Source organism: Vitis vinifera, chromosome 3 (assembly GCF_030704535.1).
Source record: "Vitis vinifera cultivar Pinot Noir 40024 chromosome 3, ASM3070453v1".
NCBI classification, from domain to species: domain Eukaryota; kingdom Viridiplantae; phylum Streptophyta; class Magnoliopsida; order Vitales; family Vitaceae; genus Vitis; species Vitis vinifera.
The window spans coordinates 4,073,277-4,101,001 of record NC_081807.1 but is presented as its reverse complement, the minus strand read 5'-3'; the positions used below and the strand labels follow the sequence as shown (position 1 = coordinate 4,101,001).

At 35.2% G+C, this 27,725-nt stretch overlaps 2 protein-coding genes across 5 annotated transcripts; both read right to left on the bottom strand.

Moving 5' to 3' along the window:
* Positions 1–1,316: 1,316 nt before the first annotated feature.
* LOC100245178 (E3 ubiquitin-protein ligase RNF5-like) lies at positions 1,317–3,351 on the bottom strand. Its single transcript, XM_002284615.4, has 2 exons — positions 3,102–3,351; positions 1,317–2,238 (listed from the first exon to the last, which is right to left on the bottom strand). Exon 2 carries the CDS (start codon positions 2,211–2,213, stop codon positions 1,524–1,526), a length of 690 nt encoding a protein of 229 aa, XP_002284651.1. The 5' UTR covers positions 2,214–2,238; positions 3,102–3,351; the 3' UTR covers positions 1,317–1,523.
* A 1,727-nt stretch (positions 3,352–5,078) lies between these two features.
* On the bottom strand, positions 5,079–27,542 carry LOC100243593 (uncharacterized). 4 transcript variants are annotated; one of them, XM_059735872.1, is made up of 23 exons: positions 27,434–27,542; positions 26,798–27,129; positions 25,605–25,708; positions 21,042–21,110; positions 20,062–20,122; positions 19,087–19,226; positions 17,926–18,115; positions 16,156–16,217; positions 15,506–15,594; positions 13,885–13,957; positions 13,723–13,782; positions 12,718–12,864; positions 12,555–12,593; positions 12,320–12,363; positions 11,289–11,375; positions 10,075–10,240; positions 9,534–9,611; positions 9,107–9,243; positions 7,983–8,059; positions 6,873–6,942; positions 6,579–6,644; positions 5,679–5,828; positions 5,079–5,493 (listed from the first exon to the last, which is right to left on the bottom strand). In XM_059735872.1, exons 1-22 carry the CDS (start codon positions 27,491–27,493, stop codon positions 5,694–5,696), a joined length of 2,286 nt encoding a protein of 761 aa, XP_059591855.1. In that variant the 5' UTR covers positions 27,494–27,542; the 3' UTR covers positions 5,079–5,493; positions 5,679–5,693. The 4 variants fall into 4 exon arrangements, with proteins under 4 accessions (XP_059591855.1, XP_059591854.1, XP_059591856.1 ...); XM_059735871.1 differs by having other exon boundaries at positions 5,079–5,490; XM_059735873.1 differs by having other exon boundaries at positions 5,079–5,490; positions 12,320–12,360.
* Positions 27,543–27,725: the final 183 nt, after the last annotated feature.

Sequence of the window (27,725 nt, the reverse complement as noted above, 5' to 3'; positions counted from 1 at the left end):
TATTTATTTATTTTTTACCAAACCAGGTCAATTATATCTATTTTTTAACGGTTCTAGAAATCTTTAAAGAGAGATAGAGCATTGGTCCAATGAACCAAATAAAGCAACTCAATGACCTTGACTATGTCTTCCAGCCCTCTTTTTCAGTCATCCCCAAATTGTTTCCGCAAGATACTGCTAGGTTTAATCAAAAAAGGAAAGAAAGAAAATAAAAAAAAGAAACCAAGAAAGAAAAGATTTTCAATTTTCCTCTGGTCAATAAAAGATTTTCTTCACAAATCATGCTTATAGCATGGTGATTGTACCCTCTGGCTGCTCAAGTAAACAGGCATATATATTTAACCTCATGGCAGCCTTACATATCTATTTTCATTAAAAGAGGGGGATAAAGCAACTTCGTGTGCGTTTGACAGTGATATTGAGAAGTGTTTTCGACCTTTCTAATACTTGGAAAATAAAAATTTTCAAGTGTTAGAAATGTTAAAAACACTTCTCAATATCACTGTCAAACATAGTCTTCTTCAACTAACTCATGTGTTCATACGGGTATCTTGCAACATTCTTTAAGAGGCCAAACAGCAACACATAGAAGCCATAACCCTGAATCTAAAATTTTGAGAAGCTCATATGCCCACAGGATAAATTTCAAATTTTCACATAAGTATACCATCACACTGCAGCTCTCTTCTCTAGCACATGGACACACTTAAACCCATAACATGAATTGATTAAAAGAAAAAAGAAAAACATCAAGACCGAATAGGTAACCGCTGAACTCCTAATCTCTATATCTTCGAAATTGCATGAAAAAATCTAAACTGTTGGTAGGTGAATCTTTGATACTGTAGCCAGACCCTAAAAGAAAGTGAAATTAAACCACCAATGCAATCCCAAAAGAGAACTCTATTTGTTCACCAAAACTTCTTACTGAGTGTCAACATAAATGACCAGATCATTGAAGCCAGATGTTAGGGCATTATTATGTCCACTACCTCATATCCTATCAAAGATACCATTGTCAAGAAATGGAACCAGCAAACAGAGACTGACCTCCGAGATAAGACACCAAGTTACCAACACCCATTGTCTAAGAATAACTGATATCACTCAAATTGCCAAATGCATGCTTCTTAACAACATTTTCAATGTGCACATGTGTTTAGAAACAGTATGATCACCAAAGAAGACATGAATTTTCAAATCTCTAAGCATATCAATGAAATTGCAAACCTATGGCAGCCTTACCATGGATTAAGGAAACCATCTAATAAAAACTAAGAGAGCAAATTAAACCAGCACAGGTGCATGAGGGGAGGTGGGCAAGGAGAAAACTTGCAAGCAATTTATTCAAAATGAACATTACAGATGCCAGTGACCCTGAAAATTAAGCTCTAATGGCATTGAGAAGATACCACATACATGATTCATCAAGCACCAGAAAGTCATTTGTGCTAACATATACAGAAACATAGATGGCAGTCCTACACGCTCAACAACAACTGGACTCTAATGAGCATATTTTTCTACATCCAAATAAGAGATATGATCACAAGAAGACCAATAAATAAGAGACACCTCTTCATAAAGGAAAAATCCGACTGATGTGCGTGACTAGCATGATGATGATGAAACCCATGAGCATGGCCCCCATGAAAGGAGTTCGAAAATCCATAGGGAAATCCAGAAGTTGTTCCATAAACAGTGGCATCATGGAATCCATGCACATGAAGGTTCAACAAGGATGGAATTAAACCACCAAAGGCAGCAGATAGTGTTAGGTTTCCAAACCTTGCAGATGCCATGGGCATGAACCCCCCCATGAAACCATATCCTTGTGGAGGAGGAAAATGGTTCACATCTGGACGTGGAGCCACCTCAGGTCTTTGCCCCGCTGGGCGATTGGGAATATTGATGCCAGGTACCGACCGAGACCTTGGATCTGAAGGTGTTTTCCCCCTTCCATAAAGAGGAACCAATTTTTCCTCCTGTACAAGTGCCTTACAGACTGGACACTCATGGGAATGTGAATGAATATGGAGCCATCTGTAGAGACAAGGCCAGCAGAAAAGATGGCCGCAGAGAGTCACAATTGGGTCCTGAGCTAATTCAAAGCAGATATTGCATTCAAAATCACCAGTATCATTGCTATTATTGGTCGTATATGAAGGACCACGCGATGGTCCACTCGTTGATTCTCCAAATTCACTCTCCATAACCAAATCCTAGATCTTCAAATGCCTGGAAATCAAATAAATTACCCATGAATTATCAGACAACATGACCATAAACCACCAAAAAAAAAGACAAAAAAGTACAATGCACCGTTTTAATATTACTAATCCAAGCAACTAAATCATCAGCATCATAGGGTTTTCAGAACAAGAAAAGAAAGAAAACATTGAGGAACCAGAAAAATTACAAAAAAAAAAAAGAAAAAAGAAAAAAAAAAGATTAGTCATATAATCTATTGCCATTTGATTGCTAAGTTTGTTGTTCAGTGTAAATCTTTCCCTCAGTTGGGAATACAGACAGCCACAACCCCATTGAATGTCAGTGCATTTGAGAATGCAGAGTTTGCAATAACCTGAAAAAAGAATCGAAAGAGGGCCCTCAAGGGGCTCTAAACTAAAATTATCATCCAAATTCCCAGATTTACAAAACACTCTTTGAAGCTTCTCAATATTTCAAACCATATATGGCTCAACATTCAATTTTCAGAACCAGAGGTTAAGCTAAACAACCTCCCAACACATCCCTAAATAAAATTCCCAAATCCAAATCTAAAACAGAGGATCAGAACCATCAAAACCCACAAAACCATCATCACAAATCGAAAAACAAGAACCAAAAGGAATTCACAAATTCAAACAACAATACCAATCATGCGCCTATCTTCTCTCTGTAGAAAAAGTAATCAATTAAATCAAGATCTTGAATCATAGAATTTCGAATCATCAAGATCGGACAAAACACAAAACACAATACACAGAACACGCAAATCCAAAATTAAATTTTCCAGAGAAACAAACGGAATCAGTATTTTGATAAAACAGATCTGAGAAGAAGCGTGAAATGAGGAACAAAGAACAGACAAGACTGACCTTGATTAAGGTAGGTAGAACCTAGAGAGACAGAGACAGGGCAAAATGTGAGAATGTCTATATAGAGGGAGGGAGAGAGAGGGGACGGGCAGAGGTAGAAGAGAAAAAAGGAATAGAAAAATGGAAGCCAATCAAACCAAACAAGTCTTCAGACACCTCCCCCACTCCCCACTGTTATACTTTTGGACTTTGTCCTCCATCCTTCATCTTCTTCCACATTTTTTTTTCTTTGCATTTTCAATTTAAAAATCCAGGAAATTATTATTTATTATTTATTATTTTTAAGTTACCTTTTTATTTTTAAAAAAGAAAAAGAAAAAGGGAAAAAAAATACCCTGCAAGAACAAATTGTTTGATGATATCATTTAAAAATAATTTTTTTATTTAAAAACTCATGTTGTTTTTTATTTTAAAAAATATTTTAAAATAAAAAATAAGTAAAAATTGTTTTTATTGATTCTTATAAATAAATAACATAAAAAATACCAAAAATCTTCAACCATAGTCCTCCTTCGAATTAGGCGAATTTTTTTTCATTTAATTAAATAAATTATAAATCAATATGATAAATAAATTTATTAATTTTTTAAAAATAATTTAAAACTCATAAATCAATTTAATTAGCATTAAAGGGTGGTGAAATTTAATAATATTATAAACTCATATATCAAAATTTATTTTAAATGATTTAACTCTTCTTTGAATATAATAATCTTTTTATAAATTTTTTTATTAGGTAACTAAACTCTAAATCAAGCAAAATTTAAATGGATTGAATTCATGGATAAGTATGGTAGTTTTTACAAATAACTTGAAACTTAAATAATTATTCAATTAATAACAATAATTTATAAACAAGAATTGATGTGCTATTGTTTTTATTCCCTAGATAATTAGTTTTTTTTTTCACTAGACAAACCAAGACTTAATGTATTTAATTTATTAATAAGTTTAATAATTTTTAAAAATAATTTGAAACTCAGATAATGATCAAATAATTATATTCTCATAATTTTTTTAATTAGGATTTATATTGAATTTATAGATGTGTTTAATGATTTTCAAAAATAATTTAAAAATAAAAAAATTATTATTTTTTTATAAATTTAAAAACAACTTGACAAAGTTTTTATAAAATAATAAAAAACCATTTTTATTTTTAAATTTAATAACAATTTTTTAAAAACAAGTATTGGAAAAAGTGGTTAAATGGATGCTAAGTTACCAAATTTTTTTTGTATGAAATAACTTTTAAGAATATAAGATAAAATTATTATTATTTTGTAAATAAGTTACCATTATTTTTATAAATAATATTAAAAATTACTATTACTATCATTAAAAGGCGCTATATTTCATATAATAATAATAGAACTGGTAGGGGAACCGCGCATGTCTGCAATCTTCTCAGCATAAGTCCAAGTGAAGCCCCTCTCCTTCCTTTAAGCCGCCGTACCTTTCAGGCTTTCAACATGGAAATGAAGAAGAAAAAGACGAAGAAGAAGAAAGAAAGAAGGGAGGGAGAAGTGGTAGGGGAACCGCATGTCTGCAGTCTTCTCAGCATAAGTCCAAGTGAAGCCCCTGCAATCTTCTCAGCATAAGTCCAAGTGAAGCCCCTCTCCTTCTCCTTCCTTTAAACCGCCATACCTTTCAGGCTTTCAACATGGAAATAAAGGAAGGAAGAAGGGGTAGGGGAACGGCATGGCTGCAATCTTCTCAGCACAAGTCCAAGTGAAGCCCCTCTTCTTTGCCTTTAAAGCGCCATACCCTTCAACATGGAGACCTCCCTTGGGAAAATATACATGGGGGCAACCTCTAAGATTTTTGAGTCCTTGTGCTTCTTTTTTTCAAAACCATTCAATATTTTCAATACTATTTTTTTATTTCATGCAAAAGTATATACCGTTAATGTTATTTTCCATATGTTCTATTACTTCAGTTGTTGTATTGGTTCCTGCCCTATCAGTAAACAATGCCTTTGCATGCAACACTGGCTTTACTCGTAACAACTCCGAATACAGCCGAAATAATCAGATCAAAAGAAAAAAAAAAGCAAAGTTCGGCCGTAAAAGTTGACAAATATTCTCACTTCGCTCCCCTCCACCATTTGGTACGAGGCCCAAAATGTTGAAATTGGTGCCATAAAGTTCCCATGGGGCTTAAGTAGATAAATCAAAAACCCCTGGCACAGTTTATCAGTTTCCCCAATGTACTGAGTGCCTTTTTGGTATGGTGTATCAGTTTCTCTCCTATATATCCAGAATTGCGTATTGCCTGGTTCTCCTGCCACTGTAGAATAGTTCCCATGGACACTAAGGCAATCAATTAACTCGGCAGTTGATCACCATTTCAAGGATCCCGTCTAGCCTCTGTAATTATGTTTTCCATCCTGCTAAAATGAAAAAATGGGAGTTAGAAGATGTATAAACTCAGTTCACATGAATTTTCTTTCTTTCCTTTTTTCGTCCTGTTGGGGATCAACAAGCATATGGATGTTAGTGATAATGTGTTTTGACCAGTCACCTTGAATGTCCTATTTATTTTAGTAGGACTGGTTTAAAAGAACTGATTAATTACCAGGGACTAACAGATTCAATTCTGTTTCGTTAAGAGTTCAATGTCAGCTCCAACTTCAGCAACCTTTGCGTCTTTAGAAACCTTTGCTGCTTTGGCAATACTCTCAACATCAAAGTCCAATGCTATCTTTTTCACAGAACCTTCAAGCATCTGTTTCAGAGGGGGGAAAAACACATTGACAACATGAATAAAACAGTAGCAACTCAATCCTGTAGACATTTTTAGTCATGGTTACATTTTATGCTAGCGTGCTATTAGATCTGCAAATGAGAAAGGCATTGTAATCGATGAATTGTACTTTAGACTTGCCAATGAATAACTGGAAAAACTTCAAAAAAATTTGGGGCCAAAAAATAAATTTAGAAGTTCATTTTAACTATTTATATAACCCCATAAATGCAACCCCATGGATGAGACATCAAATCCATACACTAGTTGAAGCATCTGAAGCAATTTTCTAATTTTTTTGTGAAACAGCACCTTAGTAAAATCAAGAAACAATATTTTTGAATACAGAAGTTCTAAATCAGATTACCACATATCTTTGATTGAAGAATGCATGTCTTCGTATCTATGAGCATTAAAAACTTTTTTTTTTTTGATAGGTAAAAACTCATGCAATGGCCCAACCACCAAAGTTTTGCCTACATATTGCTTTATGTTCGTTCTTGTAGTTACAATGTGCTTAGTCATTATTTCTGATCCATTTCCAAAGATGCAGACCCATCTAACAACACATGATGTAACCTGATCAATATGATATTGATATGATGCAATTAACAAGAATAGAAAAATAGGAAATTGATTCACTATATGACGTCCAAGTTAACCCCTCTTGTTGGACCATATGACTAAGCATATATGTGTGTATATATAATAGATCGTGTTCTCAAAAAATACCAGTGTTCCAATGGCAACTAACGCTCGGTATTTTGAATCAACATCCAGATTTTCCCCTTCTGCAATCTGTGACAATAAAAGAAAGCATCGTTGCAGATGAAATTTACAATCAATTCATTTCCATAGACTTGTATCGAACTTAAAAGCAAATGGGTGGAAATGCATTTGAATTAAAAAAAAAAAATACTGCCTGATGTATCAAATTAAAATTTTAATTTGACAAGAGATGAAAGCAGGAAATAAATTCAAAGAGATGCATCTGCAAAGGTTGGATCATAATCACCCAAGACATACCTCAAGAACTGCTGAAAGCACATGAGATTGGCCTTCTTGATCCTTCTTTTCAATTAAGAACACAGCATAACTGTAATAGAGCCAGTGTGAAGAAACGATGCAAGTTTTACTAGAGGATGATAGTAAGGCCAAAGAAAACGGTATTGAATGAATGGTGAATAAAGTGGCTTAATCTTGTGATGTTCCAAAATGAAATTATATGCTGATATTGCTGATGATGATAGCAATAACCCCTATAAAAACAACAATACCACAACCAACAACAACAATAACAATGACAAAAAAAGGAACAGAAAAACATAATAATAATCCAATTCCAGGAAGAGCTGTTGTACAATGCGCTTTACTTCTGAGTATCCAAATGTAGACGTCTTGTTCAAACCATAGATCTTATATAAAGGAATATAAAATTGGGTTCTTCAAAGCAGTGCGACTTATGCACAAATTGAATCGTTGAACTTGGAGGCTCAGGGAAGGACTCTCATTGATCCGCCAGTTCAAAGGGCCAAGAATCTTCCTAATGGGTGGTGCATGTGTAAAGATGGGGATTCAATGACTTCTCTCTTGTGACACTGCAAGGTGATATGGGAGAGTTGTGATCACTGCATTTGCTACCTTTGGGGTTTAATGGGTGATCCCAGGGTCCATTGAAGATCTTCTTGCAGGGTGGCATGGGCAGTGGGGAAGAAAAGATAACCTGTTCATGGTGCATCCTTGGTTTTCTTGGATGCATTTTGGTAGAGCATGATACGCAGTCTTTCAAGTGAAAGGAGCTATCAATCCTCAATAATTTCAATTAGTAATATTGAACTCTGTTCATGTGAGGTTCAAAGTTAGTAAATGGAAATGATGCATATTCAGTAATGTGTTAGTGAACTTTTTAGATGACTTCTTTCTAGCGGTTTATCTCGTATATGCCCCTTTTACTCTGGTTGCACCACCTTCCAACAGATCCATTTAGGATATTTACTTACCAAAAAGTAAGAGAGTAAGTGTGTGTATGTGAAATAGAACCAAACCACTCACTGCTACAGAGCATTCCATTAAAGGAAAAGTAAGAAATATGTAATTTAGATTTAAAAGAAATAATGAAAAAAAAAAAAACCTTACTTGAGTAGCAAGGTAGAATAAGACAGCAGTACATTCTTATTTGAAGATGAATTACAACTTGAGAATGCATCAAGAATCTGCATAATCAGTAAACCAAGAAATATATTACTTCAAAAGTGTAAAAATGAATATATATTAAGCAAGCATTTTGGATGATTCTTAAAAAAAAAACCACTCAATTACACAAAATCATGATGATGAGGGTGAACATGTTATTTAAAATATGGGGTCATTGAAAATCAATGTGGCGCAGGGGAGAGTCTGAAGACAAAGAGAGAATACCACTCAAATTGCACAAATAATGATTATGATAGTGAACGTTTTATTTAAATAGTCATAGGGGGTCAGATTGAGCATCACAGTTATAGAGGGGAGAGTCTGAGGACAAAGAGGGAATGGAGAAAGAACCTACAAAGTAGAATGATTGTGTAACACAAATTAGCTGGTCATCAACAATATGCACCTTTAGCACCTCAATTCGAGATCCAAGATAGATTTTGTCAGTGGAAACTACTTGACAATACTAAGGTAATAAGAAGTGATGGGCCCATCAAACAGAATTTCTATCTAATAAAAGCAGGAGGTAATCAAAGGCCAAATAGTTATCATCTTTTTGCCTTAACCAAAGTGAAAAAGCAGATTTCACAAGCATGGTCCTTATAGTCAATTCTGAAAAGCTTATGGTCATGCAGATGAGAATCTTTTAGATCATGTCATGAGGAAAATTAAAGCACAACATGGAGGCCATGGGTAGATCAGTGACGCAGTTCAAAAGCAGCTAAAGAATTTAACTTGTGTCAGGCGCAACTCTCTTCTTTGCTTATCAGATCTCCTCCCTTCTTACAATTATTTAGAAAAAAAAAAAGGAAAAATATGGAAAAACAGCTGCACTGGTTCTAATTTACAGATTATATCCTAATCATTTTCAAGACCAACCATCATTCCCACGTGATATACAACACTAGCTCATAAGATGTCTTAACCTAATTGCTTGACAAGTACACAGGCACTTAGAAAAAGTAGGTTCTTACAAACCACCGTTATCAATTTTCTCTACACTTCCAGAGACAATGAATTTTCTATATACTCAAACAACAAAACCACTATAGAGAAGCAGAACTAACCTCACTGCGATGATTCAGTAACCAGTTGCTGTAGCATGAATTCTTGAAGAGATTACACACAGCACGGATGCTGGTTAAAAGATTCGCTGCAAGTGCAGGACTTACTGTAATTTTCTTGATCATGTCCATTAGTACATCTGGATAGAGCATACAAAATCCACTATATAAAGATCAAATTTTGAACAAAAGGTATCACAAAGAAACACATGTTAGAATAGAATGAAGCAGTACCAACTGTCAAATATAAGTACATTTAGGGCCTATTTTCAGGCATGTTAGCTAAAGGCCCAATGGCCAGAACAAGCAACCCATAGCCGGTTTTAAAAACATCTGAGACAGTTGAACATTACATGACTAACAAAAGCTATCATTCAAGTTATCTTTGTTGAAATGAATTTTCAGTGGGAAAAGAGAGATGAGTTGGAACCGTTTTCATCTTCAAGAAGCTTGAGAAGTCTAATGGCCCCATCTGGATGCAGGATGATCATCCTCAGAATATCAATAACTACACATACCAAAGGTATAATAATATCAATAAATTGAGTAAAGTTTCCATTTAAAAATAAACGAAGAATATTCACTCTATAGTTGAATGAACCAGCATAAGAATGATCAAATGATAATCCAAACAACCTATGGAAATACCAAGAAATAATTGTAAAGCATTCAGCATCATATAAAAAGGTGCATGCATATACCAATAGAAACTACACGACTGCTATGAGTACTTAGACCTGAGTCTCCTGACCACAGAACCCCACATCTCCACAATGAAGTAACCAAAGTATTGGATTTAGATAGAGTGAACTCACCATGAGAGGGGGTACTGAGGAGGGTTTAAATGTATAGAGACTGAAAGAAAATTGTATTGGAGTTCACAGCACAAAATAAGAAGAAAGAAAGATCATATAAATCAGCTCAAAGATGGAATTACAAACTTACAGTCTTATAAGTTCAATAATGCTAACCTGGAAAAATCATTGCAATTGGCCATGACTTTAGCAATTTCAGCATCAAAGCAATGTCAACATCTGCAAAAGTACTGGAATGATAACGTGATGTTTCCTTCAAAATTTTAACAACAGCAACCAGTCTGGAAATCTCAACCTCAGTGAGCGACAAGCTCTTCTTCTCCTTCAAATGATTGTCAACAGATCCATCAGTCAGGAAACTACATATGAATAAATGGAATACATGGAAATCATTTATATTAACTAGCAAACTAACAGTTTTCAGAAACACAATAAAACCAGTGCATTTTTAGCTTCTACACTTGGACACTGAGAAGATCAAGCATTATGTTTCTCAACTTGTAGAATAGCAACAGAACAGTTTTTGCATCATGGACATTGTATTAACTATTTAAAGTGCCCATCTAATTTAACCAATGCATTGGCCTTAATGAATAAAAATTTAATCATATTTCTTAAGAAACTAGTTCACTAATACCACTGCCATGAGAAGAAATTTAAATGAGGCAAAAGACAGTAGCTAGATCCTGATGAGGAGTACCCAGCTAGCTATTCATCTAATCAAGAGGGTACGAGTACCATTCAATACCCTTCCAAGAGGTTGGTTCCAATCATGCTGAGAATAAAGCTTACCTACTACACTTTCATCAATGGTGCCTAGTAGCATGGCACCCAGATAACAAGGATAAGTTTTACACATTGCAATCTTATTACCTAAAACATAACCTGTTCACACTATCAAACCAAAGAAACAAAATGGGGAGGTAGATGATGCAAGACAATATATTATCTAACATATACTTGTGACTCCCCCCATGTCAACTATGCACATACCTTAACTAAAGATGATACCAGGCTCAAATAACTTAGTATGAAGCACTTAGAAATAAGAAAGAATTTGCACGCCATTGATGACAAATCCTAAAATCTTCAGTACATAGAAGACAACCACAAAAGTAGAAAAACACAAATAAGTGAAGAACCAAAAAATAATGTTGTATGTTATCCTAGTTCTAAGCAACAAAGCAAGCATGAATAAACAAGACAATCTCACTAATGCTAAGAAAAGAAACTTCAAAAAAAATTCAGAAGACTAGCAACGCATCAAGAAATGAATGGGGTGAGAAGGACAGGAATGTGCAAATAGAACCAGGAAAATAAAACAAGAAATACTGAAAAACTAAAACTTCTAAGCCTTATAAAAAACCTACCGGGTCAGATATTAGAGCATTGTTAAACTCTGAAATCTTTTTGAGAATCCCATCAAACTGAGCTGCATCAAAGACAAGAATTCCTTTCTGGAAACAAAACCATTAAATAAAAGAATGAAGAAATGGATTAGAACTTTTGGAAGCTGGTAGCCAATCACTTAACACAAACATGTACTTAATCAGCAGCTCAGTATCATTAAAATCCATCCAAATTTGAGACCATGACTCGCAAATAACTAATGAGTGCATTGTCATTTTTATAAAGGATCTATCACCAGAGCATCATATTAATTTAAATTTCAAGAATAAAAATCAAAAAGAAAAAAACACCAAATCAAACCTCCTCCTCCAGAAAGGGAAAAAATAATCTGCTAACTAAAATACAGCTGAAATTAATTTTTCATGCATTTCATAAATATCTCATGTGGCTCAACTAGCTTTTCCTTTCTTCTAATTACATCAATGCCAACAGTTGAACCCTGCTACTCATAAACGCATTAAGATAAACACTACAAAAGTCAATCTAAAAGTACTGAAGGAGAAGAGAACTCACCACCAACAAGCAATTTAACATCGATATGGTACAAAGACTCAGAGAGAATATTTTGAATTTCAATGTAGTAGCTCTTACCAGTTACCACAAATAAAGTTTAGTACAACTCTCCTACAACTGGTATAATCCATAGAGCAATAGACTACAAATTTTACACATTCTGAGTGCTATTTAAATAGGACATTATTTCTATAAGATGTTAAAATGCAGGTTATAAAAAAGCAGCCAGTCAAAAATGAGTTAGGATAACTTGATTTGACCATGTTTCTCTTTTCTAATATAGCATGAAAGATTTATGTTGTTATCAATCTCTATGCAAAAGATAAAGTCCTTACACAAACACATATGTATATTCATACTAACAACGGAATACACAGAAGGATTTTACATGATATTCAATTGCATAAAGTGCATCTCAATTTCCAATCCCTTGAATGAAAAAAAAAATGATAAAAACAACAAAAATATAATAGTATACCTTAGGAATATGCTTGAAAGAAGGTTTCACTGGAACAGCTGCTACTTAAGCAAAAATATGAAATAAATGAGGGTCAATCAGAGAGTTCAATTTGAAAGTTGTGAAGAAAGTTAACAAGACTATAACATTGCATCATCTTAGTATTGACCTGGTTTGAACATGGAAAACTACCAAAGACCCAAAAAAGAACAAAAAGTAAAAAAGGAAACTAGTCTTTCCAACAATAAATACGCACCAGACTTGTTGGAAGATTCTCCAGGCACATAAGCATTAGCTTTAACATAAAACAAAGATCAATGATAGCATCAATACTTGAAGATGAAGTCATAAAGGACAGTTGGGACAACCAATAAACTCCAATGGTCAACTTGCAGCACTGAGAATGATATAATACTCACCACCAGTGTAGGGATCGCGATATGATGTGTCCAAAGCAAAATTCTTTTGTCCAGAATTTTGCAGTATAAACTCAACAACTTGTTGGCGATAGGAAAGTGGAAGGTTCTCCTTGAGAAGCCACTTGTCAGCAGTAGAATAAGGGTTATCTGAAAAGAGCTCACTCTTTTTATTATCATTTATTGGTTGAAGTAATGCATCAACATTCATTTGGTGTCACAACATGCTAAGTCAGATTTACCACAACTGAGGATATTCTATAAGAAATATCAACAAGAGCATATATCCCCAGCTAAATGTAAACACTTTCATATGTCTGCATGCTACTTGGTGGTACCTAGTAGGCAAGCATCGGTATTTAGATCAAAGAGTTTCAAAGAAAGAAATCACAAATAATGTCAGTAATGTGGTTTAAGCATTAATACCTAAATACGGACTATAACAAAAGAGAGAATCAGTCACCATGGAAACTAAAAAATAACTGTAAAAACAAACCCCAGCAAAGCTTTCATTCTTTGTGTGGGCAGCAGTTTGGGTGATAATCTTAACCATCAACCCACAAGTGAGAAGAGGAAGAATATTCTCAAATCGGGTTTTGCAACTGTAAATCAGATGTGGAAAGTATAGATTACAGGACTGATCCTATCACACAATAATAGATATGGCATATTTTCTCCAATCCTTTTTTTTAATCAGCCATTTTTCAGATTCTCATAGATCAAACTTTAAGAGAAAAAAAAATGTACTCTATTGCATCACCAAATTGGAATATTGACATAATGATTCCCCCAAATCACACTTCTTTTCCATGAGCAATACGCTTATGTTCTTTACATAAAACTAAAAAAGTCCTCTAGATAGAAGAAGGTTAATTTACTTTAGCAAAAGTTTACATGCTTATGGAAGCAAGGATATATCATGTTCTAGAATGACTAAATAGAGTCAGTATCCACAAAATAAAGAGAAAAGAAAAAGAAAAGAAAGAAAGACCAAGAAGAACATAGTACCTGATCGATTGTAGGGCAATTTACGGATAGGCTCTCCATCTCCAATATCAACATCAAATACTGAGTAACAAGAGTATTAACGATTTAAACAATATAAATATGCATCTATATGTATTCATATAAAAGTTAAATTAGATTCAAAGTCATTAAAAAAATGCTAACCATAATCATATTGTATTCCATCAAGAACAGGACGCGCCATGGTATCATCAGGTCCATCAACAACTTCTCCAATCTAAACATGGAAGAAAAATGACGGATTATAAGCATCCATCCATGAAAAGGGACAATCCCAAAGCGATCAGAACAGAATAGAAACTGAAGATAAACAAGTACAAAGGAAACAGAATGACATAACCACACTGGACATCAAATATAAAACCACAGTTAGAATCACTTTTGTCGATTGCATTAATACACATAAGGAAACAGCCAAGAAAATTTAAATGCTGATAATTGACATACAAAGGTATCCAAGAATATCTGGACTAGAGAAAAAGGGGAAGGGGGGCATGAACCTAATTTCAACCCCACAGTTTGTGAGAGATGGCATTCAGCAAAATTTTGTGGAAAACTTCCTAAGTATCTGGGCCAGGGAAATAAGGAAAATCATGACTACCAATATTGTTTCTTTTAGATAAGCAATTTTCAAAAAGTGTCGGAAGAGGGTGCACCCAAATACATGCAAGAAAGGCCCAAAGGAAAGGAAAGAAAAGGAGAAAAAAACTCTAAATGGCATTTACCACATCCAATGAAGTCTGTAAAAGGAAACCTCTCAGGTGAACTGAAACTCAAGAGGACAAATAAGTTAGGAAGAAAGCAACTGTTCAATCTTCACCAAAAAGGTTTATCCCAAATAAACGTAGTCCAGGTTCTTTCTTTGCAGAGATGTCGTCAAGACAGATCTGACACAAATACGACTCTCCAAGGTACTTCGAAAAAGTTAATATCATGGCACTAAATGAGGGGTTGCAGTTGGACTAAGACATAGATTTGTTTTTGGATAACAAAATCACAACATACATAGGGATATACCTATATGTGAACCAGTGTGCACATGTATGTAACAAATGACAGACTTTGGGAGGAATTGATGTAGTTAGTGGATGACAGAAAGTTGAAATGGAGCTGAAAAACTGACTCTCGAAGGCACTTCCAAAAGTCAACAGAATGACACTGAATGATGGGTATGATTAAGGCATATCTAGATTTCTTCTTAGATAATAAAATTAGGATGAGATATTTTGGGACAGAAAAATCATTTTCCTTCCCTTCCATTCCTGCACAACTTATTGTTAGAAAAAGGAATATCCGATCCCCAGTCTTTGAGAAAATACAGCTCTGTTTCATTTCTCTGGGAAGATGACATTATTCTACTCAACTACGTTTCTTCAAATCAAATCATAACGGACATCTCTATCCTCTTCTTTCTACTTGCAGACAAAGTATAATGCAACAGTATGATAAATGTGCTCATCTTAAATGCAAGAATTCAAGGTCATTAACCATTTCTGTTGCTCGTAAAAACTTTAATGCCTGGGTTCAATCCTGAAATTGGGTAAATGGAACTCAGCACTAAGGCCAGAGGTCCAACCCTTGATTCCATGATAGAAAGGTAGCAGAACAAACATCATCAGTAATGAACCATATGGTAACAAATGGAACTGCAACACAGGTGACCTACAAAAAATCCTTAGATGAAGGGAAATTGACTTAAAAGGAAAGCACACATATACAAGAAACAAATAACTGCAATAAATATTAGAATGAAATTGGATATTACCTTATCCCACTTCTGTTCTCTCAAATTCCAAGAATATGCCATGCCATTGTCCCCTTCTCTGACAACTATAGTCTGGCCATCACTAGTCCCTGCTCATCATAAAATTAAAATGAAGTAAATATTGAGTGACATACAACAGCAATTAGCATTTAGCAAATACAATAACAAGTCAACACTTTTTGGTAATGCAGAAACCCACTACCTCCATTTCTCAGGACCAGTAAAAACCAGGGATACAAAACCCTCCCCTAAGGATAATGTTTCAGGTTAAGCACAGGACTCAAACCTTAGGCATCCCATTCCTCAGCAAAGCCCCTTCCAGTAGATCTGCTCGTAGGGGGTTACCAACCCATCACTCCAAAGAACACAGAATTTGGAAGAATTTTGTTCAAAATTTTTAGAGATTATTTTTCTTTAACAGAAGAAAATTTCATTGAATATTTACTTGATTCTCATGTTTCAAGGCAAAAGAAAAAGGGAAAAACAAACAAATAAACAAGCAAAAAAACAAAACTTGACTTCCTCAACTTGAAATAAATGTCCATCCAGCAACAGAGAATAGCTCCACCTATCAGAGACTAAATATTTCTAGACAATCAAGCTATGAAATGAGCCAAATGTTTTTGGAAAGAGAATAATGAGGATCAAACCTGGAATCTGTAAAGCTTCTAGCCCTGGTAAGTCTTCCAATTTCAATCCACCAACTCTTTTCCTAGTAGAAACAACAATTTACATGTACATCAGGCAAACCTGACAAGTGATAGGTAAAGAGACCAACCAACTCTTTTCTTGATCCAACTGAAAGTGCAAACAAATGTTATAAACTTCAGACAAAGAAAGAAGTAAAATATTCTATAGTGTCTTCTAAGCAACAATGCAGTTTCCAATTTTTTGGGACCTTATAGTGGCATGCTTGCATACAGTGTACCAAAAGGCCAAAATATATTTGTATAATAACATTTACAGAGCCATCATTGGGAATACCTATAATATTAGGCAACATTAAGCAAGGATTATCATTAGAAAATTCAACACTTATTCCAAATTGCATAATCCCTATATCATGGTTCAAAGTCGCAGTATCGGTCATTAACTTGGAGGGTTCTAAAGCATATCGGTCTCAGCGTCTAGGCTTGGTATTGGGCGATACGCAAAATAAGATAATAAAAAAATTATAAAAATATTAGAATTTTTTTAGAAAAATAAATATAATTCAATAAGCTTAAAAAATTATAAAATAAAATTTTCTCACATTTAAGATTATTTAAATGGTTATAAAGTCTCCGCGAAAGCAATTTATGATAATGTTAAGAATTGAAAATTATTTTATTTCAACTACAATGATATTTTTACTAAAAGACATATAATTCAATCATCAATTTTATTTTTAATTTTGATTAAATGATTATAACACTTTATATTTAAATATAATATAAAATTATATTTATTAAAAAAAGCATAGCATATTATGAATTAAATGATTTGAATATATTGTTAATAATAAATTAATACATCAAATATGCTACCATTGCCATATAAAATAATACTTAAACTAATATAATTTATATCACACCATTAATATATAAAACAATAAATTATTATCATAAAAAAACAAAGATTATAAAATTTGATAATATATTACCTTAAATTAAGGCAATTCATACCTAACATTAGCATATACAATTATAAATAAGTTTGATATAAAAACATTGACCACATTTCTTCAAATCCCCAATTCACGCACTGATTGCCAGCCTTTGTTCAAATCCCTAACTCACCCATACCACGGAGAGAGTGGAGGGCAAACAGAAGCAAGAGAGAATGGAGACCAAAATTAGAGAGAGGAGAGACCAAATGCAGCGATCGCCGCTCACGTCAATGGGGAGAATCTTCTCATCACACCAATCACCACCACGGCACCACTGAAGGCACTCCACATCCATGATCGTTCTGAAGTTAGTGACACCCTCAACCTCTTCTTATGCACCTCCAAGACTCAGTCATGGGTTAGACTGATGTCTTTCTTCCTTTTCACCATGGGTAATGGGTCTTGGTTGTTGAAATTTTTTCCTTTTGAAGACAATCTTTGATTTTTCAGAGGTTTTTTAGGTTTAGATCCTGTTTGTTGTTCCTCTGCAGTGATTTGAATGTGAAAAAATGATTTATTTTGTTAACTCGGACAATTCAACCGAGTCAACTTGGAATCTCGATTGAGTCAACCGAGTTTAAACGATTCCTGATTGAGTTTGAGTCTCAGGTGGTATCAGGTATTGGACTTAGCGTGGAAAGGGTCGAGGCGGATATGACTCGGCCAAGTCGTACCGGACGCAGCCAATATTTTGAACCATGCCCCATATTATTAGCCACAATCAAGTTCAAAGATATTATGATATATACTGGTGATTAAAAAATAAGCATACCTGCTGATCTTGAATTGAGAAAGTCTGGAAAAATATGATTCAAGTTCTACAGAATTGGCAATTCTATCCTGCTGAACTGTCCAAATACGTACAACCCCATCAGAACATGCAGTTACAACATCCCCATTTTCCAAGAATTTGGTATCCCAAACACAACCAGGATGCTCTATGCTTTGAACACAAACTCCATCTGCAACACAATACAATGTCCCAGGTAAAATAAGTTTTATATAAGATTTCAAGAATTAAAAGACAAGTTCAGTTGCAAGAAAGAATTAAAACTTTAGCATTCCATCAATGCAAACAAATGCATATTATGGTGCAGGAATTATCATGACTATAGCTACGCACAAACATACATATTGAATGACTCTGAATATTATAGGCACTTCAGAAATTAAATAATTTTCATTGGCAATGATAAAAGAAAAAAGGAACAGTATCAACATATAAAACAATCAGGCCTGCATGAGGAAGTAAAAGGAAGCTTCTCTTCATCCCTTTTATTCAACAAGAATCCCTTCATTATAGAACCATGCCTTATGAATTGATCAGACGTAATTTTACATTATGATAAAACATTTCAACACCTCAAAAAGTTAGGGATAAGATCCTTTCAGGAAACATTTCCACACCATGCCAGTGACCAGCACATAGAGGAAAAAGTTTGTTCCCTTGATGCGCCAGGAAAGTGAGTCCAGATATCGGGTTTCAGGAGACATCCAAAAATTGTCTTGAGAACACTTTTTCCACAAACGTGAGAATATGCCCAACATGTCATTTTGAAAAGCACACACAAGATATCAAAACTAACCCTTGTTATGATAAACAAAGTCACTATCCAAAAAGTTTGGAATGGACAAATAACAGTTAGAAAGCATTAACAAAAAGCACAAGGATTACAGCAGTACAGTTTCCTTTAAGCAGAATGGCAAAGCAATATGGGCTGAAGTAGGTTGAGCCCTTCCAAAATAATACTAAACTTCGTAAAGTTAAGCCTGCAGCCCCAGAGGTTAAGCCAGTAAATTGACAAATGCAATTTGAGCTGGGAAAAACTAGGCTAATTCACAGCCCAGACAAGAAATGTAAGGCAATATCATACACTTAATCTTTCTGAATACAAGCACAAAGTAAATTCCACAAATAGAAAGAGAAGAAAACCTTTCCAGATCTTTGCAAAACAATCTTCACTGCCACTGACAATGAGTCCAGATGCATGTGAATCAACAGAATAGACAATAGAAGTGTGACCCACCATCTCCATTAATGTTTCACCAGTTAGTGCCCACAACCTGATGGAACTGTCATAATGAAAACATGACACGATTCAGGAAGCTGCTCAATGCAGTAGAAATAAGGACAGAATAACTCCAACAACAACAACCAAAAAAAAATCATCAGAGCAAGTAAGGACATCAACTGCATGCATAGAAGCATGGAGAAGAAAATTAAGTGTGAAGCGTAATCTAATCATAAACCAGCTGCAAGTGATCTTTAAAAGAATGATTATCTTTTCTAATTGATAATCAAGGCTCTGAGGCTCAACACAACATAAATTTGGAGTAGATTTTACACAATTGATTTCCACTCAAAAGCATAAATGAACATCACAATTAAATTATTAGCTGGGGAGTAACTACAAGATGTCCAACATTTCAAGCTTTGTCCAACATTATTAAAAATAAAAGAAAGAAAGTACAAATAATGAAATGTATCTTCAAGACGTACTTAGTAGGAGTAACTACAATGATTTGACAGTAGAGCAGTCTTTCAATAGATTCAATTTCACTACACAATTCCATTTCCATCTTTATTTTCTTCTATCACCCATTCTGAAAATATACCCTTAATTGCAACTTGATGGTGTAAATACGTTATATTTTGCATAAGAAACTTCAACACATTATACTTGAAATGTTATTTGTTTACTACATAGACTTCAAATTAGCCATACAATACTTTTTTTTTATAGGTAAAGAATGATTGTATTAAAAGAGCCTTCAAAAGGGCACACAAAAGTATACACAGTGTATACTAGTCATACAATACTGAGATTAGTGATCCATCAAAGATATATCCTCTAAACAAAAAAAAAAATACTATATACTAAACAAAATAAATGGATGGAAAGCTAACCCATCATGTGAGGCAGAAAGTACTCCCAAATCAGGCATCACTGCCAAGCCTCGAACAGTATCTGCAAAATTCACAAAGTACATGATTACACACATTAAAAGAAAAAAAAATTAAAATGCACTACATTTGTAACAACAACAATGTGGGAACAAAAACAAGAAACTGGAATCTTTAATGTGGCCAAGACAAAGGATCTAGATCACATCATTGAAGTGGCATTGTTGATACATGCATACATATATATATATATATACACACACTCATCGCATAATCACCATTCACCAGCAATACAAAATTCTCAAATCAGAAATACTACACAAGTCAAAGAAAAGCCATGCGTACATTTAGCACAAGCAACTAAGCCTTGTATTAACAGGAGCAAACAATCTCATCATATGACCACTAGCAATGAAAAATTCCGACTTAACAGCACTAAAAAATTCAATGCAACAGCATGCCCCCGTTTTTGCAAGCAATGAAACCCTGTAAATTATAAGCTTTTTCTAAACGCGTGTCACTCTTGACCAGAAAAATCGAATCACCATTCACCAGCAATTCAAAATTCTCAAATCAGAAATATTACACAAGTCAAAGAAAAACCGTGTGTACATTAGCACAAGCAACTAAGCCTTGTATTACCACGAGCAAACCATCTCATCATATGACCACTAACAATGAAAAATTACGACTTAGCAGTACTAACAAATCCAACACAACAGCATGCTGCATTTTTGCAAGCAATGGAACCCTATAAATCACAAGCTTTTTCTGAACATCTCTCACTCTTGACCAGCAAACTCACTAATCACTATTAAATATATAAAAAGGAAAGGGAACAGTTGTACTTAAACCATTACAATTTTATTATAAACAAAAAATATCAGCCCTAAATTCTGCAAAAAAATAAAGAAAAAAAAAAAAAAAAACAATTCAAGTCAATAGAAATAAGCTGAATAAAAGAATGAACCAGAAAAGCAAACCTGTATGTCCAACAAAAGTCTGTATACAATTTTGTCCTCTCCAAAGCTTCAATGTTGTGTCACTTGAACCTATATTACCCACAGAAAACAGGTTAGTATATTTTTTATAACAAGAAACAAGAAAATATGTTGATTAAAGAAGACAAAATCTACAAGCTCTAGGGAGGGTGAGGAATGATTATCTAAGAAGGAAAAAAAATTGCATAACAGTGCAAAACTATCTGGTTTTAACACCCAAAATCCCCAAAAGGGGCATAATCCCCAGAAGAAGCTTCATTAGACTAATCTCCCCTTTTTGGCTAGCACATCAGCCCAGCGGTTAAAAAATAATGGTTCCATTGATAGGAGCCACCACATCCCTTGCAATATCCTCAATTCTCCTTATTGCTCTCCTTTTTGGCTAGCACATTCTAATGATAGGAAACCACCACATCCCTTGCAACATCCTCAATGCTCCTTATTGATTGATAGAACTTCCAAGGACTCAAGTCAACCTAGATACAAGAGATCCCCATAAAAGAAACATCTCTCAGACCCTCTAAGAGTGAGAAAAATCTCTACCTCAATAGCAAGCCAAAAACCAGTAGGCTAAAAAGAAGCTTGTGCAAGGATACCATTATGGTCCTCACTCCTTAGTAGCCCAAACAAGTCAATAGCTTATGTTCATATTCCAAGAAATTATCGGATCTAAGACCAAAAATTACATACAAAAGAATTTTTCATCCTATGAATCGAAAGCTCCTCATTTTCAAAAGCAATTCTATTTCTTTCCTTCCAAACCGCCCAAAAGAGACATAAGGGGGCTGCCATCCACACCTTTCTATGCTTTTTGCCCATGAAGGAACCATACCAACCAAAAAGGGTATCTCTAACCAAATATGTAAGGGCCCACATCACTCCAAAAAGAGCAAACAATAACTCCCATAAAACTCTTGCCTTGGTGCAATGAAGTATAATATGATCAATAGACTCTTCTTCCACACAACAAAGGAAACATCTATTAGCTAATGGCCACCCTCTTTTTTAGTTGATCCAAGGTCAACACCTTACCCCAAGAAGCTTCCCAAGCAAAAAAACTCGCTTTAGTAGGAACACAAGGGCTCCAAATAATGTTCTTTGGAAACTGAACTGCACTTCTAGAATCAAGAGCACTATAAAGGCATTTAACAGAAAAATTCTCGTCCTTAGTCTCTTTCCACAGCACCTATCTTCCAAATTAAAATTAAGCCTCCTTCCTTGTATTGTCTCAAGTAACCTCTCCACCTCTTCCACCTCCCAATCATTGAAGGGCCTAGAGAACCTAGGATTCCAACCCCCTTCCTCGCCCATTGAGTCCCACAGCTCCACTAACCAAGCCTCTTTAGAAGCCGCTAAGGCATATAAAGAGGGGAAAGAATCACATAGTGCATTGTTCCCGCATCATTTGTCCTTCCAAAATGTCACTCTTCTACCATCCCCCACAAAGAATACAATTTTGTTTTGCAATAGAGACACTTCCTTCCTTATTTCCTTCCAAAATCCCACACCAAACCCCTCCCTCACTTCCCGGGTACACCACCTCCCTTCTTCCTCCCCAAACTTCCTACTAATAACATGCTTCCAAAGAGTCTCCCTTTCAGCCGCAAAGCGTCAGTTCCACTTACACAAAAGGGCCCTATTGAGAGTAGAAAGACATCTAACTCCCAATCCACCCTTTCTTTTGTCTGAACAGATAGTAACCCACTTTACAAGATGAGGCTTCCTTTCCAAAGCTCCCCCACCCCATAAAAAATCCTTTTGAATTTTCTCTAATCTCAATCTAACCACTCTTGGAATATGCAATAAAGACAAAGTAAATGGGCATACTAGATAGAGTACTCCACATAAAGTCATTCTTTGTAGTTAAATTTTTATGGAAATCTAAAGTCTTATCTAAGGTCAAAACCTTTGCTTGACTAGTGACACACAAGAGGGTAAACGCTAATGATTTGTTATAGTTGAGAAGACTTTATAAAACCCTTAGCCTTATTCGTGCATTTTATGCATGAAGAGTGGAGAAACAATTGATCAATCTTTTTACATTGCTCATTGTCTTTACGCCTTTAGCACAAGCTATTCAAATTAGCCAATTTGTATTTGGTTCCTCCTAGGAGCATATATGATATGATGACCATCTCATATAGGGTTGGGGAACTCCACGAGAGGCAAAGTCTTGTGGCAAATTGCTAGTCTCACGTTGATATAGATTGTGTGGAGGGAAAGAAATGCCAAGATTTTTGAGGACTTTAGAGACACAATGGGATCTAATTCATTCCTATTCATCTTTTTGGGCCTCTTGTACCACGACATTTAAGGGCATTCCTCTCAATGTTTTTTAGCTCGACTCACATTCAATGTGTAGATCATAAGGGTTGGATAGTGAGGATAGGAGATTTGTTTTGATTTATATTTGTAGGAGACGTGTTAAGCCTCAAGGAGGGATGAAAGTTATTATATTGTATATCCTCGTATGGTTCTATATAGATGTATAGGTTTTATTAGTATACTAGAGTAGGTTCAATCTTCCATTTTTTTATCAGCTTTTGTCTAAGAGGGATTCCTCATCCTTTTCATGTACTTGTTTTATTCATTTCTATTACATTCATGTTTTTTATTTTTTATTTTTAAAACAATAGTAAGGTTGTCTAAACTTCCTATTTGGAGATCAAAGCAAGTTCATTATCCAACAAACTCCACTTGAACGGATAGAGCAGATGGTCCAACTACATAACTTTTCTTTTTCATTACTTCCATGGTTGTGCCTCGTGGCATGACAACACCCATACTATTGAAATGTTTCGTCAATAAAGATGTTCCCACAAGTGCCCCTTCTTCTGATGGTACTATAATTCCTATTCCTATCCTTTCATTACCTCTTTTGGTCTATCTACATTCCAAGAAATTCATACACTCAATGGACAGAGCAAAAAGTGGAGTCTTGGTCAACGTAAACCACCTTATTCTATTATCAAACATAATTGGGAGAAGCTCATCCAAAACTAGAGCTAGAAATACCTCATTCATTTCATTCCCATTCTTCATTTCCTTTTTCTTGAATCCAAGGGGGACTTCTCATATTCCCCTTTTTTTCTCAAAAGCTAAAATGAAGAGATAATAAGAATGCATGGTATGAACGTTTTGTTAAACTTGGTTGAAATTTAGAACATTGAATTTAGCATGGTGCTAATAAGCATTTTGGTTTACAAACAATTGAAATTGCATATAAGTAATTATTTTTTTCCAGTAAATGCACAAGGACTTCTTTTAGCTTCAAAAAACCATCAACTCATGCATATCCAATGAAATGACAAAAAAAGCCTATAATAAATTATTTCCAAATATAAGTAACTCGGTTGAGAACTACTACCAAATGGACAAACTTCAAGAAAGTCATCCTAAATTGCAAAGTTTTACATCTATTCCAAAGGTGTTGAGTAAAATCCCGCAATGAGTGTAACCCTCAGCTTAGTTGTCACCATTGAGTTTGGAATCTTGGGCAGACTCTCATTGCTAAGCAAAAGGAAGGTGAGGATGACATCAAGTCATCATGGTCCTTATGGCCCGAGCAACACACTTGCTACAATGGTCAAGACAAAGGGCTACGATCACACAAAGGGGGTGAGCCAACTCCAAAAACCCACCTCCATTTGGATTGCAAGCTGCAACTCGCCTGCATGAAGTTAGAGTCACTAGTCACACTATGGGAGTTAGCCATGCCCGAAGTCATTACCTTAACCACAAGGGGGGATGCTAAAGGCAGGGATAATGACTAGATTGAGGTCATAACAATGTAGCCATACTGAAAGGTAAGAGCTGGATCTAAATTCATTAATAAGGACATAGCCCATGAATTATGGACAAAGAAAGACCCTCGATCTTGCACAAAACTAAAGGATTCTAATAAGGATGTAGCCCATTAATAAGGATCTTGCACAATCATTGGGATTCTAACACAAAACTAAACACCCTAGATGCTAGAGAAGTCAAGTAAAACCAAAACATCACCACTTAACCACTGCTAGCACCTGCACCTCTACTACAAAAAAACATTTCCATCCAGCCATCTCCACCACTACACTGCTGCTGCAACCACCACCACCACATCCATCCCTTACCTGTCACTCCAATGCAATACCACCCTACCAGCACTACAGCAACCACCCTTGACAACAGATACAAACCTGGCACCACTACCATTGCCACCAGTATAATCACCCACACCAAATGGCAATTCCAAGATTCTCTACTAACCAATCCAAACAAAAACATTGAACTCCTCAAGGAAACCATTATTTTGGAGGTAGAACCGCACCAATTACAAGATTTGATTGAATCCTGAGTGGCTAAAAACAGGTGCACCAGTGAATATGGTTGGCTAAGAGCATCTCTTCCAATTTCCATTTTTATAGTGAATCGGTATACAAAATAAACCAAACAAAGAAAATGGAAAAAGAAAGACACATGCATATATTGCAATTTGAAATAAAGGAACTTATTCTTTAAAGGAAAGAATTAGGTCGTGTTTAGTGGGTTAAAAACATGTACCTGTAATAAGCTCATTCGAAGGCAGTTTTATAACAGCTTGGATTGCTGCCTTATGAGCCTCCCAAAATTCAACAGCCTTCCCTTTCCTCCACCGCCTTAAAGTACTACAATGAAGAATCCCCAACAAAGAAACAACATTACATATTGTGTCATCACAGTGCGACAGCCCCAAAGTTCAAACAAGTTAATCCTTAGATGACCAAAAGAAGAGAATTAAAGCAGCAAAAGTTTGCAGCAAAACAGGCTCACAGTGTCATAAAACACCAATTTATACTAGAGAGATGAGAAACATAACTTAGCTATGTCAGTTTAACCTTTTGATAATACTTCTGTTAAGCTTTGTTTAGCATCGCCAGTTTAGAAAGATTGACACATTTTGTAAGATAACAGAATGCAAATGTCTTCTCAAAATGCTGAATCCGTCCCTGTTTAAATACCAAGTCAACCCATGGACCCATTATGTCTTTTCTGGTGGTGAATTGGCACCAAATGTATTTAAAAGGGTTTTCTCCTGATTTAGCCTTGCATGTAACTTATAAGCTTTGGAATGAATTCTATATAAAGAATAGTATGGCTACAACACCCTGCCTTGTTCTTCTCAGTACAAGGTTAAAAAATTTGACAAAATTTTGATACTCAGTCCTGAATTATCACATGGATTTTGACATCTGAACCAATTTCAACCACTAAAATATAAAAGAGAGTCTCCAACTGTTTTGGAGAAATTTTCAGAATTTGGAGATTTTGTTTTTAATTCTAACTTTTCTTTCAATGGTTAACCAATATATAGTAAAGAATATAGATGAACTATCCTCATAATTAAGAAAATGAAAAAACTGTTGGATTTTCTTCTTCCTTTTTCACTTGCTAAGCAGTATTTAGATTGATTTAAAGAACTATACATTTCATTAGCAATAATAAACACAAAATATATCAAAAACGTTTTGAAATTCAACCAGCCTAGATGATTAAAAGACCAAAAATCCAGAACATATAAATATCTGCACTGCTTAACTAACAAAACAATCAACAGAATATAATTGCACCTATTTCTTTGCTAATCACTACAAAAACTGCACTCCAGAACTACCAAAGATCCTAGGAACAACAATAAATTCGAAGTATATCCAAAGCACTAGACAATTCAACCAACCCACGTAATTCAAAAACCAAAAATTCCACATTTAACTCACCAATCAACAGATGATGACACAACGTCCGAATCATCCAATGCAACACCAGTGACTTGCAATTGATGACCTTTCAATGTGTGGATTCTCTCTCCAGTTTTCAAATCCCAAACCATAACAAGAGTGTCCATCCCACCCGATACGATCCCACCTTCCGGAAACTCCTCATTGGGCGCAATCCAAGCCAATGGGCCCACAAAACTAGTGTGCCCTAACAATATTTTCCAAGCAGTATAATTGCGCTTATCTGATGGATCCAAAGTCCAAAACCTAACAGTCCTGTCCCTCGATGAAGTCGCAATTCCAGCATTGCCACATATACATATACCACGAACCTGAATGATCAAGAATTTCACAAAATACAATCAAAATTCACGGCAGAACTCGTAGTCCAGTTGACTGCTTAGAAAACCAGTCAACATCATTCACTGCAAGACTCCGAAAAATTTAGGCTCCGATTGCTTCAACGAATTTAAAGGTCCATCCGGCATGTATTCGTCATAATCTTTGAAAAAAAAAGGGCCATGAAAAAGGAAAAAAACAAAAAAAAAAAACTTTTCTCTGCGTTTACGTTTTCTATTTTCATGGAAATTAGCTTCTGAGGAAACAAGCAATAGGTGGAATGTGGAGAAATCTTACGTCATCTTCGTGTCCTCGAAGTTCGCAGCTCAGTTGATATTCTGCAGAATCGATCTCCATGATTGAGCTCGAGAAAGAAAGAGAGGGTCCAGAGAGGAACAGCGTGTTTTGAGACGAAACGACGGTGTATTTGATCAAAACGACACCGATATTGTGTCCGGCTACAGCGGAATCGCTTGCTTCCCAAGTTATTTTACCCTTTAGGAGCTGATCACCTCGATTAAAAAATTTTCCCCTAGAGCCTTCATATCATATGTTAGAATGGTAGCTTGGTGATACATTTTTACCTTTC